This window comes from Podarcis erhardii, assembly GCF_964252035.2.
Source record: "Podarcis erhardii genome assembly, chromosome: 7".
NCBI lineage: Eukaryota > Metazoa > Chordata > Lepidosauria > Squamata > Lacertidae > Podarcis > Podarcis erhardii.
The window spans coordinates 19,385,492-19,398,998 of record NC_138511.1 but is presented as its reverse complement, the minus strand read 5'-3'; the positions used below and the strand labels follow the sequence as shown (position 1 = coordinate 19,398,998).

The 13,507-nt window shown below is 45.1% G+C and overlaps 1 protein-coding gene across 20 annotated transcripts in view; it reads right to left on the bottom strand.

Moving 5' to 3' along the window:
- RERE (arginine-glutamic acid dipeptide repeats) overlaps positions 1–13,507 on the bottom strand; it is a 344,648-nt gene that overhangs the window by 74,655 nt on the left and 256,486 nt on the right. For all 20 annotated transcript variants that reach the window (XM_081870748.1, XM_081870742.1, XM_081870743.1 and 17 more), the window contains one exon: positions 163–243. In XM_081870748.1, coding sequence (XP_081726874.1) covers positions 163–243 — 81 coding nt within the window. The remainder of the gene's footprint in view (positions 1–162; positions 244–13,507) is intronic.

Below are 13,507 nucleotides of genomic sequence, written 5' to 3'. Positions count from 1 at the left end.
CACCCGCAACACAACAGCTCTGAAAACTGTCCCAGAAGCAGCCGAGTTAAAAGCCCAGCACAGGGTTAAAAGGCAACAGCTTTGTACGATCAAATGGAGGAATGCAGAGTGCCATAAAACACGCACACACAAACAAGTTACATAAAGTCCATGGATACTTACTGTTTCCTTATTGGGAAGCAGCTCTTTTCGGATCCTGAAGAAGTTCTTCCCATACTGTCTGAGCCCTTTAATGAAGCGTTTCTGTGTTTAAAACAAAAATAGAATGTCAGCAGAGGCAAAGAGAAAATCTCTTTAACCAGCACGGTAGTTTAAAAAGTTACCGGATTAGGGGTTGCACAAAAACATGCACAAATATGCAGGTTAAGTCCTACAGAAATTGCAAATTTTCAAATTTCAGTCTCAAGTCTCAACCAGGATTCAATGATTTTTTTTTAAGAAACACACGAGAAAAAACAACCTTTTAGCTCAAAATGACATAGGCTGTGTGCTTTGTTTGGAGGGCTTTGAGAAGGCAAGCTGCTGGTTTCCGTGAAAATAAATGTTGAAAACCTGAAGCAAGATCTAGTTCCATCTTAAGCTGGAGGTGGAGGAGCGAGAGAATAGTGCTTTTCCTTCTCTACAATTCTGGACAGAGAAGGGGGTTGCTGTCTGAGCTGTGAAAAGATGAAAAACTCATTCCGAGCTCAAAGCATCCAGGTTTCTTTTGAAAGTTTAAATATATTTATAGAGACAGACATATATGGAGAAGATTTCCAAATAAATCTCTTCCAGGAAAAGAAATAAGACTGCTTCACTATTCCCCACCTTTTTGGGGGGAGAATCAGTCCCTATTTAGTTCCAAAATCCAGGGCTGCCAAACACTTCCGTTTGGGCTTCCCAAATAATCCAGTTTGGCAATGATTAAAAACAAAACAAAAACAAACCGCAACACACAAAATACAGCCCACCCCACCTCCCCCAAAAAACTCAACACTTCTGTGTTTGCAGATTTCTCGGTTCCAACACTCCTCCCCTAAATACACAGAGAGTGGGAGGCGGGTGGAGGGGAGAAAAGAAGAGTTTCAAAGTGATGTTTAAATCCGGATCGAAAAGAGAGCCGGAGAAGGAGCAAAGGGTTTTTCAAAGCTCTCCCCCACCACAAAACACAAGCACGCGCGAACACCGATTGCACAAAAATGACTGACGTACAAACTGACACACACACACACACAAACAAACACACACCCTGTGGAGGGGTGATTTCCCTTCTGGGAGGGGGAAGAGGAGGAGGAAGAAGAAGAACTCCGAAGCAACAAACCAGCCGCCGCCAAAGCAGAGAGCAGCGTTTCTCCTTTGCCTGTTTCAGCCGCTGCTGAGAGTGGAGGGGAAGAGTCAAAATCCGGATCTCCAAGTAGGGGCGTCCTGCATGGAGGTGGCAGCGGAGGAGGCAGCAGCCGGAGGAGCCGGGGATCGCTTGTTACCCGGGGAGGCTCTGACACTACAAAAGGGGAGGGAAGAGGCGGCGGCGGCAGCAGCTTAACATGTGATCTGAGCTGGGCTGAGCGGCAGAAGGGAGAAAGAGAGAAAAAAGAGGCACCGGGCGAGATGCAAAAGGCGGCCTGGATCACCTAGGCAGACTCCCCACAGCAAAGGCTGTAGGAGGACCGTTAGCAATAGGGCCAGCCGACGCAAGGACCCTGCAGAGGTTCCTGGGGTGCAACTCTCATTATTCCCTGCTAATACCACCAGGCAGTAAAGGTAAGGGGAACCCTGACCATTAGGTCCAGTCGTGACCGACTCTGGGGTTGCGCGCTCATCTCGCTTTACTGGCCAAGGGACAGCTTCCGGGTCATGTGGCCAGCATGACTAAGCCACTTCTGGCGAACCAGAGCAGCTCACGGAAACACCGTTTACCTTCCCGCCGGAGTGGTACCTATTTATCTACTTGCACTTTGACGTGCTTTCAAACTGCTAGGTGGGCAGGAGCAGGGACTGAGCAACAGGAGCTCACCCCGTCACAGGGATTTGAACGGCCGACCTTCTGATCGGCAAGTCCTAGGCTCTGTGGTTTAGACCACAGCGTCACCCGCGTCCCAGAACCACCAGGCAAGTGAGTGCCAAATCTAAGTGCAATATAAATGCTGCTGCTTGTTAGGATGATCATGGCAAAGTGGCTCACATGCATTAATGCTGTAATGCAGGGGCGGCCGACTGAAGTCCTCAAGATGCTGTTGGACTCCAATTCCCTAGCAGCCAGCATGGCCAATAATCAGGATGGTGGGAGTTGTTGTCCAGCAAACAACATGCTGGATATCCATGCTGTGCTGATTACAACACTCAGCATTACAGAAGGGTGGGCTTAGACCAGGTTTGGGGAACCTCTGGCCTTCCAGATTTCCAGATGCTGTTGGACTACAACTCCCATCAGCCCCAGCAAGCATAAGCAATGGCCGGGGATGGTGGGAACTGTAGTTTAGCAAGATCTGCATGACCAAAGTTTCTCTACAGAGGAAAGGAAGGAGACTTGGCCCAAATCCCATACTTATTAAAACATGTATATCCTGCCTTTCTATCTGCAAGGCGGTTTAACAACACAAACATGAAGCACAAAAAATAATACCACCACAAACTCAATCACAAGTCAGTCTTAGTGAGTTTATGGCTGGGGTGGGGGTCAAACCCAGGATGCTGTAAACAAAGATTTATACAAATCCAATAGCAACATACAGGGAGGAAGAAATGTTTTATTCTGAGTTGACTACAAGATAACAATCTCCCTGACACCTCAAAAAACCAACAGCCAAGTGCTTAATTAAAATAGTAAAATATATTTAATAAACTTGTCCAAGTATGTTCAGAAATCAAATAGGTTACTTGTGCTTTCTGCCCAGGGGAAGGGTTCTAGGTCATTTGAAATATCAGCACTGCAATGATTTACATTTGATCCAGTCTCTATATTTTAGGAAGGTTTTGGCTGGATTCTGGCCACTGCAACTTTCTACCCCTTTGTCATGGTCCACTGCCCCGTCTTCTGGTCTAGCAGTAAATTCTACAACCTATATTGTGGGAAGCAATCTCCTGAGCATGCCTTCATGCTCTGAGTTAGTAAGACACCTATCCATCAAAGCTTAGCCTCTGATTAACACATTGAGCATACCCATGACACACATATCTGAGCAGGTCTTCCAAGGGGAAACTCTGGGGGTTTTGTTCTGCAAGAGGGGCTTGGGATCTTTAAAGGAGAATTGCCAACACTTTCATTATACAAATTCCCAGCACTCTTTGGGGGAAGCCAGCAGGGGTTGCCAACTTTTTTGGGCTCATGGGTACATTTACAAACAGGAGAAACACTCATGGACCCTGCACACACCACAACCAAACACACATGTCTACTGTCTACAAAGATGTATCTTTAAGGCCTACTTTCACTGGGAGACGGGGACCCTCCAGGCACAAGGGAACCATGTGGGTGCCCATGCTAGCAACTCATGTAACATTGACACACCCAGGTGTGTTCTTCTGCTTATTGTTTCTTTGTTCTAAAAGAGCAACAGACCTAACAGCCATTTTCATTTTTTGAATGTAGCTCTTAGCACCCAAGAGTGTGAATGAAAAGGCTCATCAGCTGTCTTTATTACGGACTTGTCTGCATATAATCCACTAAAAGCTATCAACACATTTGTGCTCTAATTTTTATGGGTCCTGAGCAGATACTGAAACTCGGATCGAAACATATTGAGATGCTCGCTAAATATAACCTAATCCCCAGATACAAAAAGTCTCCCCAAATAAAGTCTATTTTTAATCCATCTAGAGATCTCACTCAGAAAGTCCTTTTAAATTTTATGCAGGGGGTGGAGGGGGCCATGTAGCCATAAACACAAACAAGGATCAGTTCGGATTTTGCTACAGAATATGAGTAGATTGTGTTGGCTGAGAAAGATTCTCGTTTTAATGAGAGTGGGTGGGGAGGTAGTAAAAAAGAAAGGAAGACCCTAAGCCTAAGTAAGTGGGGCTGCCAGAACAAACCACTGGGTTGCATCCAATTTATGTCCTACTAGGGCAGACCTGCTTAAATTAATAAGCCTAAATTAGTCATGTCCATTTACTTTGATAGGTAGGATTAACACTGGGTACAAGCCATGGATCTCTAAGCACCATGGAATTTGCACCATTGGGATGGTGGTAGGTGGTAGCTTCTGTTCTTTCGTGGGCTTGTGCAACTCAGTTGGCTGGTCCACCTGGCTCCAGCAAGAAATGTTCTGAAATCAGATATGTCTAGCAACTCTACCTGCTGCTGTGACAGAAGGCCAGAGGTTTATTTTTAAACAGAGGAGCAAAAGCAACCCAAAGAAATGTCCCTCTCGCAGAGACATAAAACACCAGGCCTCTTCCTTAAATAACCACCAGCTTCCACCTTCCTGTCCTACTGGTGAAGCTCTATTACCCTTGGCTACTGCTTCTTGTAGCTTGGGGACCATTTTGCGGCTTGCTCTACTCTGACCCCAGTTTAATCCAGCAATTTCCGAGGTTCCCAAACCTCAGTAATCTCCCCGCCAAGGAACGAGATCCTTCCTCTCCTGTGCATTACTCTTGTGGTTTGCATCCTCATTTGTTAAATGCATTATGACAGATTATTTACTTTGGCCCCCAGAGTGGGGAATTGCGGTTGCTTCCCCTCCCCGCGAAAGAATTTAACAATTGTACCAGTATTGGGGGGGGCGGAGTTTCACAGTTCAAATATATCATCATCTTCTTTTTTTAAAGAAATGGGCCTCCATTTATTAGACCCTATAAGCAAGGGGGATCCAATGAGCCCCCCCCCCCCATGTTTTGGACTACAATCTCCATCAACAGCCCTATTAGACATGCTGGCTGGGGCTGATGAGAGTTGTAGTCCACAACATCCGGGGGGGGAGGGGGGACACACACGGACCGGACCACATTGGCTATCCTTGCTATAAGCTGCTTCACACCTTCAAAAAAACTCCTCCCCAACTTGCTGAGTGTTTCACTGGATTCTGGGGCATATTTAGGAAGGGGGAAGACCCTTAACAGTCTTGCATCGTCTAAACTGTATAGAGGCTAGAATCCCCCAATAGTTTTACATTTATAACTCAACTCTGGACCCCTTCTCAATAAAAAGCATAAACTTGTCCAGCCTTTTCCAGTCTCCTGATGTCTTGGACTACACAACCAATCAGGCCTGTCTCTGGCCTAGAGCCTGCAACACTTGCTTGAAAATGTAATTATCCAAACCACAAGTCTACCTATTCCAGCATATTTTTATTTATTTATCTCACTTTCCCTCCAAGGAGCTCTAGGTGGCATCTGCGGCTCTCTTCCTCCCAATGGCAATCCTGCAAGGTGGGTTAGGCTGAGAAACTGTGACTAGCCCAAGGTTGTCCAATGAGTTCCCAGGCTGAGCAGGGATTCAAACCCTGGTCTCCCAAGTCCTAGTCTGACACTCTACATCACACTGGCTCCCCCTCTTCTCAAAAGTCACAACAACTTGCAGGAACTAGTTCAGGAATCTGTGGCCCTCCAAGTGTTAGTGGACCGCACAACTCCTCTCACCTTGACAACTGATCATGCTGGCTGGGGCTGAGATGAGTTGAGAGTCACAATAAAATCTGGGAGGTGCACAGGTTCTTTACCGCTGTGCTAGATCTTCCTCTAGATTTTGGTCACACCTTCCTTTTGCCTGTCCTACTTCGACCATTTCAGTGGGTGCATACTCAGTTCGCATGGGAATTGGTTGGACCTGTTAGTCCTCACCATTATGCTGGAACCTAGAAAACATGTAATATTCCCTTGCGAATCAGTGGTCATGGGAAAACTCTACTAGGGGAGTTTGTCGGCCATCACTTATTAATGAACCCCTGGTAACATTCTGCAAGGAACTTCAGGGTTCAGCAAGGCTACTGGAGAATACTGTTCCTGGCAAGCCCTAAAAAAACTGGATAGAAAAATGTTTTTAGCTGCTTTCAAAAATTTCGTAACTGCTTTCAAATGTTTCAAATTGTAATTGTTTTGGGAATGTTTGCAACTGCTTTGTATTTGTTTTTAAAATGTGTATCTCAGATATAAATTCAATAAATCATCATATCATACCACACTTTGCTTTTGAAAGCCCTTGTCGATTTGGGAAGCTAGTTTGCCATGTATCATAATGTGCACAGATTATCCAGAGACCCAAGCCCAGAGCCTTTTCAGGTGCACACAGACAGTTGTGTACTTATTAGGAACCTGGCTATAGTTTTTGCAGATTAGCCACCACCATCATAATTATTATCAATACAGTGGTGCCTCGCAAGACGAAATTAATCCGTTCCGCGAGGCTCTTTGTATAGCGGTTTTTTCGTCTTGCGAAGCAAGCCCATTGACAGTTTAGCGGATTAGCGCTATTAGCGGTTTAGCGGCTTCTAGCGGATCAGCTGATAAGCGGCTTATCAGCGGATCAGCTGATAAGCGGCTTAGCGGCTTAGGAAAAGGGGGGGAAAGGGGGGAAAACCCGCAGGAACTCGCAAGACATTTCGTCTTGCGAAGCAAGCCCATAGGGAAATTCGTTTTGCGAAGCGCCTCCAAAACGGAAAACCCTTTCGTCTAGCGGGTTTTCCGTCTTGCGAGGCGTTCGTCTTGCGGGGCACCACTGTACATATTTCAGCTCTGCTCTTCTATTCAAATCAATACTCAGAGCATCTTACAAAAGATAATAGGGTTTTCCCCCAGCTTTCCATCACATCTATGTTGAACTTTTGGAAATTTATTGTGTCCCTAGAAAAGCAGAGGGCAGAGAACGAAAAGGACATGCTAGCTGTTGATCTCTGTTTTTGATAACTGATTAACATGCTCAACTGTGGTTTACCTCAGGAGCATCCCTGGTTCAATAATTTAAAGCTCTGAATTGCTTCTGTTGCACACCACAGGGCTGGATGAATGTGAGCCATTTAAAGATGAATCCATCTTTTTATAAAACAAACAAACACTAGTTTAACAAAGTGGCAACAGTCAACTGACAGATCTGGAATGCAGATTTAACAGGTTATCCAAAAACCTTGATGGAATGTTAATTGTTGCGTTTAATCACAGCTTGCGACAATTACCGTTTGCATACAACCAAGTCCTACTCAGAGCAGACCCACCAATGGATCTAAGTGAGTCAAGTCCATTAATTTCAATGGGTCTACACTGAGTAGGACTAACAGTGGACACAAAAGTGTGCTCGTATTTTATTACACACAAGTGGAAACTGCAATGAAGTGCTTCATGGCCCCTGAGCAAGTGGAATCCTCAGTGGGCTGTTTGGGGAGCCTTTTTCTCCACCCCACAAAGACTCTATCCCTAAAGCCTTTTTGTACTTCTGCAAACCTGGGGTCTCTCCCATGTCTTCTGATACCTCTTTTGTTGTGGAAGGTGCCTCTTGGCATACAGAAGTAATGCTACTGAACACATGCAACGGCTTCCCCCAAAGAATCCTGGGAACTGTAGTTTTTAAGGCTGCTGGGAACTGCAGCTCTGTGAAGTGTTTATAGGACGGGAGGGGGTGCTGTGCTATATATGCACATTAAATGTATGGTGTGTACTCAAGGACAGTCACACAAGGCAGGCTGCCAGCCTAGAACTAGAAATTTCATAAATGTTCTCCACTCATATGGCACTTAATTTTGATATTCAAAATAATAATTCACTGGAAGGTGGCTTTTAAAGGACATGGCTGCCTTCTAGGAATGAGTTACAGGAGTTAAGAGCCAATATATAAAATATCTACTTTATAATATCCCATCTCTGCTCCCGAAAGCTTTTTCCTCTTTACATTTTCTGCCTCCTCTGTTTAAACGTTTGCAGTAAAAGCAATCTTTGAATTATTTTCATATTCTACTCCAGGGAAAACTGAAATCGCTCCAGAGGAACAAAATAAATAAATAAATGCAGGAATCTATTTCCCACAGCAATGATATGCTAAATGAGGAGTGGGCAAAATAGAGCACACATACTCTCCCCGCCCCCCAGCTCCACCACACACACTCCAAAGAATTGTATCTGGTACACATGCTGGAGTTTAATCCAAGTCTTAAGGTGAGTAAAACCACAAAGGCAGGAGGAAAGCTATTCATTTGTTCCAGAAGGTAATGAAGCACAAAGTCAGTTTCTGGACCAGGGTCGCTGCGCATTTTTGCTGAAATCAACAGGTGCTTTTCCTTCCATCAATAATTTTCCTTCATCTTAAATTTAGTATGCTGGCTGTTTAGCCATAATAATAAATATTCATTCATTTATTCAGCTCATCTTACAAGAAACAGATGTGTATACACACGTAGGGTTGTTCATGTGTTACACTGAACAGGCACACAATCCATTTACACAATATCTACACTGATTCCTGTTCATATTTAACTGTGCACCGTCCGTGTACACAACAGCTGAGCTGTACAAACAAGTGTATGCCCTTTTTCCACAAAGAGACAGCTGGTCCCTGAGTCCAGTGTAACATGGGAACAAGCCTTCAGTCTATAAACAAATGTGGGATAGCCACCTCTGAATCTTCACTGACAACTCAAAGCAATACAGATTGGTAAAGGTAAAGGGACCCTTGTCCATTAAGTCCAGTCGCGGACGACTCTGGGGTTGCGGCGCTCATCTCACTTTACTGGCCAAGGGAGCCGGCGTTTCTCTGCAGACAGCTTCCGGGTCATGTGGCCAGCATGACAAAGCCACAAACCAGAGCAGCGCACGGAAACGTTGTTTACATTCCCACCAGAGTGGTACCTATTTATCTACTTGCACTTTGACATGCTTTCGATCTGCTATGTTGGCAGGAGCTGGGACCGAACAACGGGAGCTCACCCCATCACGGGGATTCAAAACGCCAGCCTTCTGATCGGCAAGCCCTAGGCTTTGTGGTTTAGACCACAGCGCCACCCATGTCCCTAATACAGATTGGTACTAGAAGCTAAAACCAATTCCCCTAGTAACCAGTTCCCATGGACCTCCTTGGGATACGGATATTTGCAACAGGCAAGTGGTCCAGGGCCGAGCCCTGAAGACAGCTTAGGAAAGAAGAAAACAACATAAACACCAGGGATGTATTTATAGGCGCCTGAACTCTGGCAGCAGCAATTCCTAAGGTATGCCCTGCCCAGAGGGAGGAAAGGCCTTCTGTTGCATCTTAGGTCAAGGCAATCACCCCTCTAAAATGTGCAGGGGTGGTCAGACAAAGAATAAGCCCCTCACCTCGTCACCCCCCACAAGCACCCGTTATTGAAGACAAAAGTATAAGGCGGGGGGACAAATCTTTTTTGTGAAGAGAGGCCGCTGCTCTTCACAAACTCTTCTGCTACTACTCTTCAAAAGAGATGGCTATTTCAGGAGTGGGGAACCTCAGGCCTAGGGGCCAAATGAAGCTCTTCCAGGGGCCCTCTCTCCTCTTCCTAGTGCTGGATCAGGCCAGTGGCCCATCTAGTCCAGCACCCTTAACTCACAGTGGCCAACCAGATGCCCTAAAGGAAAGACCGCAAGCAGGATGGGAGAACAACAGCACTCTCCCCGTTGGTGTTTCCCAGTAGCCAGTATCCAGAAGCAAACTGCCCCTGACAGTAGCAACACTAAGCTGTCTTTAGTACTTTAAAATGACTGCTGAAGAATGAGCAATTTACTGTGGAAAACAGGTTCATCATCATCAAACCTTTTATTGGCATCACATCCAAACATCCAAAACAAAGGAAAACAGGGTGGGGAGGGAGGAATTAGGCGAGCCCGATCAGCCCCAAGCTGACAATTCTCAAAATGCAGGTGGGGTTGGGAGGACTAATCCATCCCACCTGTGTCTTAAAATATTTGTCCATTTACAACAATTTTCCTTTATAAATGCTCCGCCTGCTTTTCTTTTCAGGAGAGGACGGTTGTAGGTAGTGATAAATATGAGCAAGATTTCTGTGGCCTCACAGAAATTAATGCTTGCTGAAGGCCCCATAAAAAGAACTTGTCATCAGGAGTTAAAAACGCAAACGCAGCGTGTATCTGGGTAGCACTTTTTTATTTTAAAAAAGCAGCATTAAGAAATTCTGTGGCTTGATGGATCAGCGGCCATTGTCGACAGACAATGCAGATATGTGCTTTGCAAAAATGGTTGCCATGGCTATTGAAGGGCTAGAACACAAGGCCTCCTAAAGCCATTTTGCAAGCTGACGCTCCCCCGCGTTCCCTCCGCGACATAATTTATTAGGTTCTCTGGTATCCCTGCCACGATGTGTAAACAGGGGGGCTATAAATAACCAAGAAGCGACTAGAAACAAGCATGCTAATGTTTGCATATGTGTTACTTGTAGGCCCCATATTTTATCTGCCGAAACAAATGGCATGACAAGATACACAAAGCCATTATGTTCTGACTAACGGAGCTCAGATGGCATGTTTATCAATGTGGCAATAATGCCATTCCGGAGGCTGCAGCTAAGGTTATGCACCAGGATTTCCATTATCGAGGGATTAGAATTTGCCAAGGAAGGCTGCAACTAAGTATTAAAATCCAGCACCCAGGAATCTGCTTGGCGTTCATGTTTTTTGTTTGGGGGGGGATTGTTAACAGAATTATTTCGTTGCTAATGCAAGCCATCCCAGACCTGCAAGTTTTTTCAGCGTGCTTAAAAATTCTGATTTGCTACTGAGCTCCATCCAAGGAGCTCCAGCTATACAAATGTGATGAAGGAAAACTAACCTTGCAAGGAAAAGTTTGCAGAACTCCGGATGGTGGCACCCAAGAAGACGAAACAGAGAGGTCTCTACCCTGGGCATTGGAAAGGTGTCAGGTAATTCTAGCAGCCTCTAATAAACCCAAAAGGGGGTAGGACCAAGAAACATGAGGGACAAAATGGTGGCTACTGGCTATGATGATGGCCATAGTCTACCTTGACTGTTGTAGGAAATATGCCCCTGAACGCCATTTGCTAGGGAAACAAAAGCGGGGAGAGATGTTATTGCACTCAGGTTCTGCTTGTGAGGTTCCCTGAGGCATCTGATTGGCCACTTTGACAGCAGGATGCTGGAGTAGATGAGCCTTTGTTCTTGGGTTTTGGTTTTGAATAAGGTCTCATAAATGTCAACTGAATCACTTCTTCTTTTCCTTACTCAATATGCCCCTCCAGGGCATTTGCAAAAATGATGTATTTTTTTTTTTTAAAAAAAGAGAGCAAATGTCAATGTACTTGTTAGTAGCACATAAACACACTCACAAACACATCTTCAGCTTTGAAACAAAAGTGTTACAAGCCTTAAAAAAAAAGGGGTGTGTGCCAGCTGCAATGGATTAGCTTGGAATAAAAATGATAGCATTTGTATTGGTACAAAATAAAGAGTGTACACAATAGGTTTTTCTGGTGAGTCGAAACTCATATTTTTCACTTTGCACGCCAAAGATGTATATGTGCCCTGGCAGTTTCCGCACAGACTACACCATTGGCATCACTTGTCCAGGCTTGGAGAATTGTAGCATATTACTCATATTTTGGTAAATGTGTCACTGTATTTTCTTGCCATACAGAAAAATCTAGTAAACCTTAAAAAAGAGAGAACTATGCACAAAAAGCCCTTGCTGGGATGACCAGGCAAGGGGTCAGGGATTTTTCTACGATGCACATAGGTTAATTCCTTCTTTCCTTTCTCTCTCTCTCTCTCCCTCTCTCCAATGATGAACATGGCTACTTTGGCGCAGGCAAAGTGGGCCAAAGAGCCTGCGGATTTGTGTTAGTGCAGTTTCTATGGGTGATCACCTTTATTATAGCTTTCCATAGGCATCTGGTTGACCACTTTGAGAACAGGATGTTAGGACTACATGGGCCTTTATCCTGATCCTGCAGGATTGTCTTATGTTATTACAGGCAGGCAATGAATTTGGCATCAGGTGACCTTTCAAATGTGTTGTGACGGGGGGATTATTGGTTTGTTTTTGTTCTTATTTTTATTGTGTATTTTGTGTTTGTGTTGTTGTGAACCACTCTGAGATCTACGGATGAAGGGTGGTGTACAAATTTAAATAATAGTAATTATTTTTATTATTTTTATTGTTTTTATTAGGAAACTGAGTTTGTGTGATCTGGGTTTCAGGGTGGGGTGTCAATTTGGGAAAATTAATTTAGTTTAAGATGACTTTAACTAGCGATTGTGCTTGTACTGAATGGGGAAACTGATGTGATTAGGAGGAAATGGTGGGGAAATTTGTTGGTTTGTCTTCTACGACATTAAAAGTCTAAATTTGCATTTCTCTACATACCTTAACATAGGCAACTTTGTATTGATAGGCTCACGGTCTGAATCATTTAAGTATGTAGTACCCTGCAGTAATCCCAAGTGCCAGGGGCTGGAAGTGACTCTCATATACACCTCATGTACCAAGGTATATTGTGTACGTTCATATCAATATACACATGTTGTACTTCTTGTTGAAGCGATCTTGATGCTGTAAATATTTGTAACTTTCTTTTATTGTTGTTTTGGGGTACATTGTCTGGGTGAAGTCCAGCTAATGGTGTCTAAGGGGTGCCTTCCTCAAGCAATGGGAGCAAACAGCAATGCCGCCACCTCTCTTTGGAGTTGGTACGTTCCGTCTACTCACATGCACAGCCAGGCTGTCATTAAAATGGCCTCCCTCGGGGGAATACCAAAGGAGCCCAGGATGGTAATCGGCTCCACCTCCATGGCGCTAAGCTCTTGAGCCTTTTGTTCCCAACAATAGGCCTCCCGCCGAACCGCCCCCTCCGCCCGCCTGGAAATATTGGCAATAGGCAGGCGTGAGCACAGCTGTGTGTGAATTACATATATAAACAGATTAGATTTGCAATATTTACGCCACACACAAACACATTAATAAGCGCATTTGCATACACACTTGGCTAAAATCAGATGGCAGGCGGGTAACCTTTCTTGCCCAGGCATATTCGTTTTGGATTATTGTGGAAATATAAACATGCGTGCATGTGCATGTGGGAGAGTGCGTGCCTGGGTTAATGTGACCTGAACGCAAGAGGGGGAAGAGGCACGAAGAGCAGCAACTGTGCACCTGGCAGGCATGGAGAACGTGCACAGACTGATGGCACAGATATGGGAAGCCTGTACGCTGCCCAAGCGAGGGGGGGGGGGGCAAAGTCAGGTGGAAGGTGGTGAATTTGCCAGAGATCTTTTGCAGATCTGCCAATTCAAAACGCAAACAACGCACCCTGACCAGGCAAGTGTATAAAACATTTAGGGAATATCCACAGCTCAGTAGGAGAGCACCTGATTTGCATGCAGAAGCTCCCGGGTTCAATCATTGGCATACCTAGGTAGGGACAGGAGAGAGACATATACACACACGCTCCAGTCTGAAGCTCTGGAGAGCTGTCGCCCATCAGTGCAGACCAACTTTTGTCAACCTGGAGCCCTCCAGATGTGTTGAGTCACAACTCCAATCATCACTGATCAGCGGCTGGGTGGGGCTGATGGGACTTGTTGGACAAAACACCTAGAAGACACCAAGTTGATGGAGGCTGGT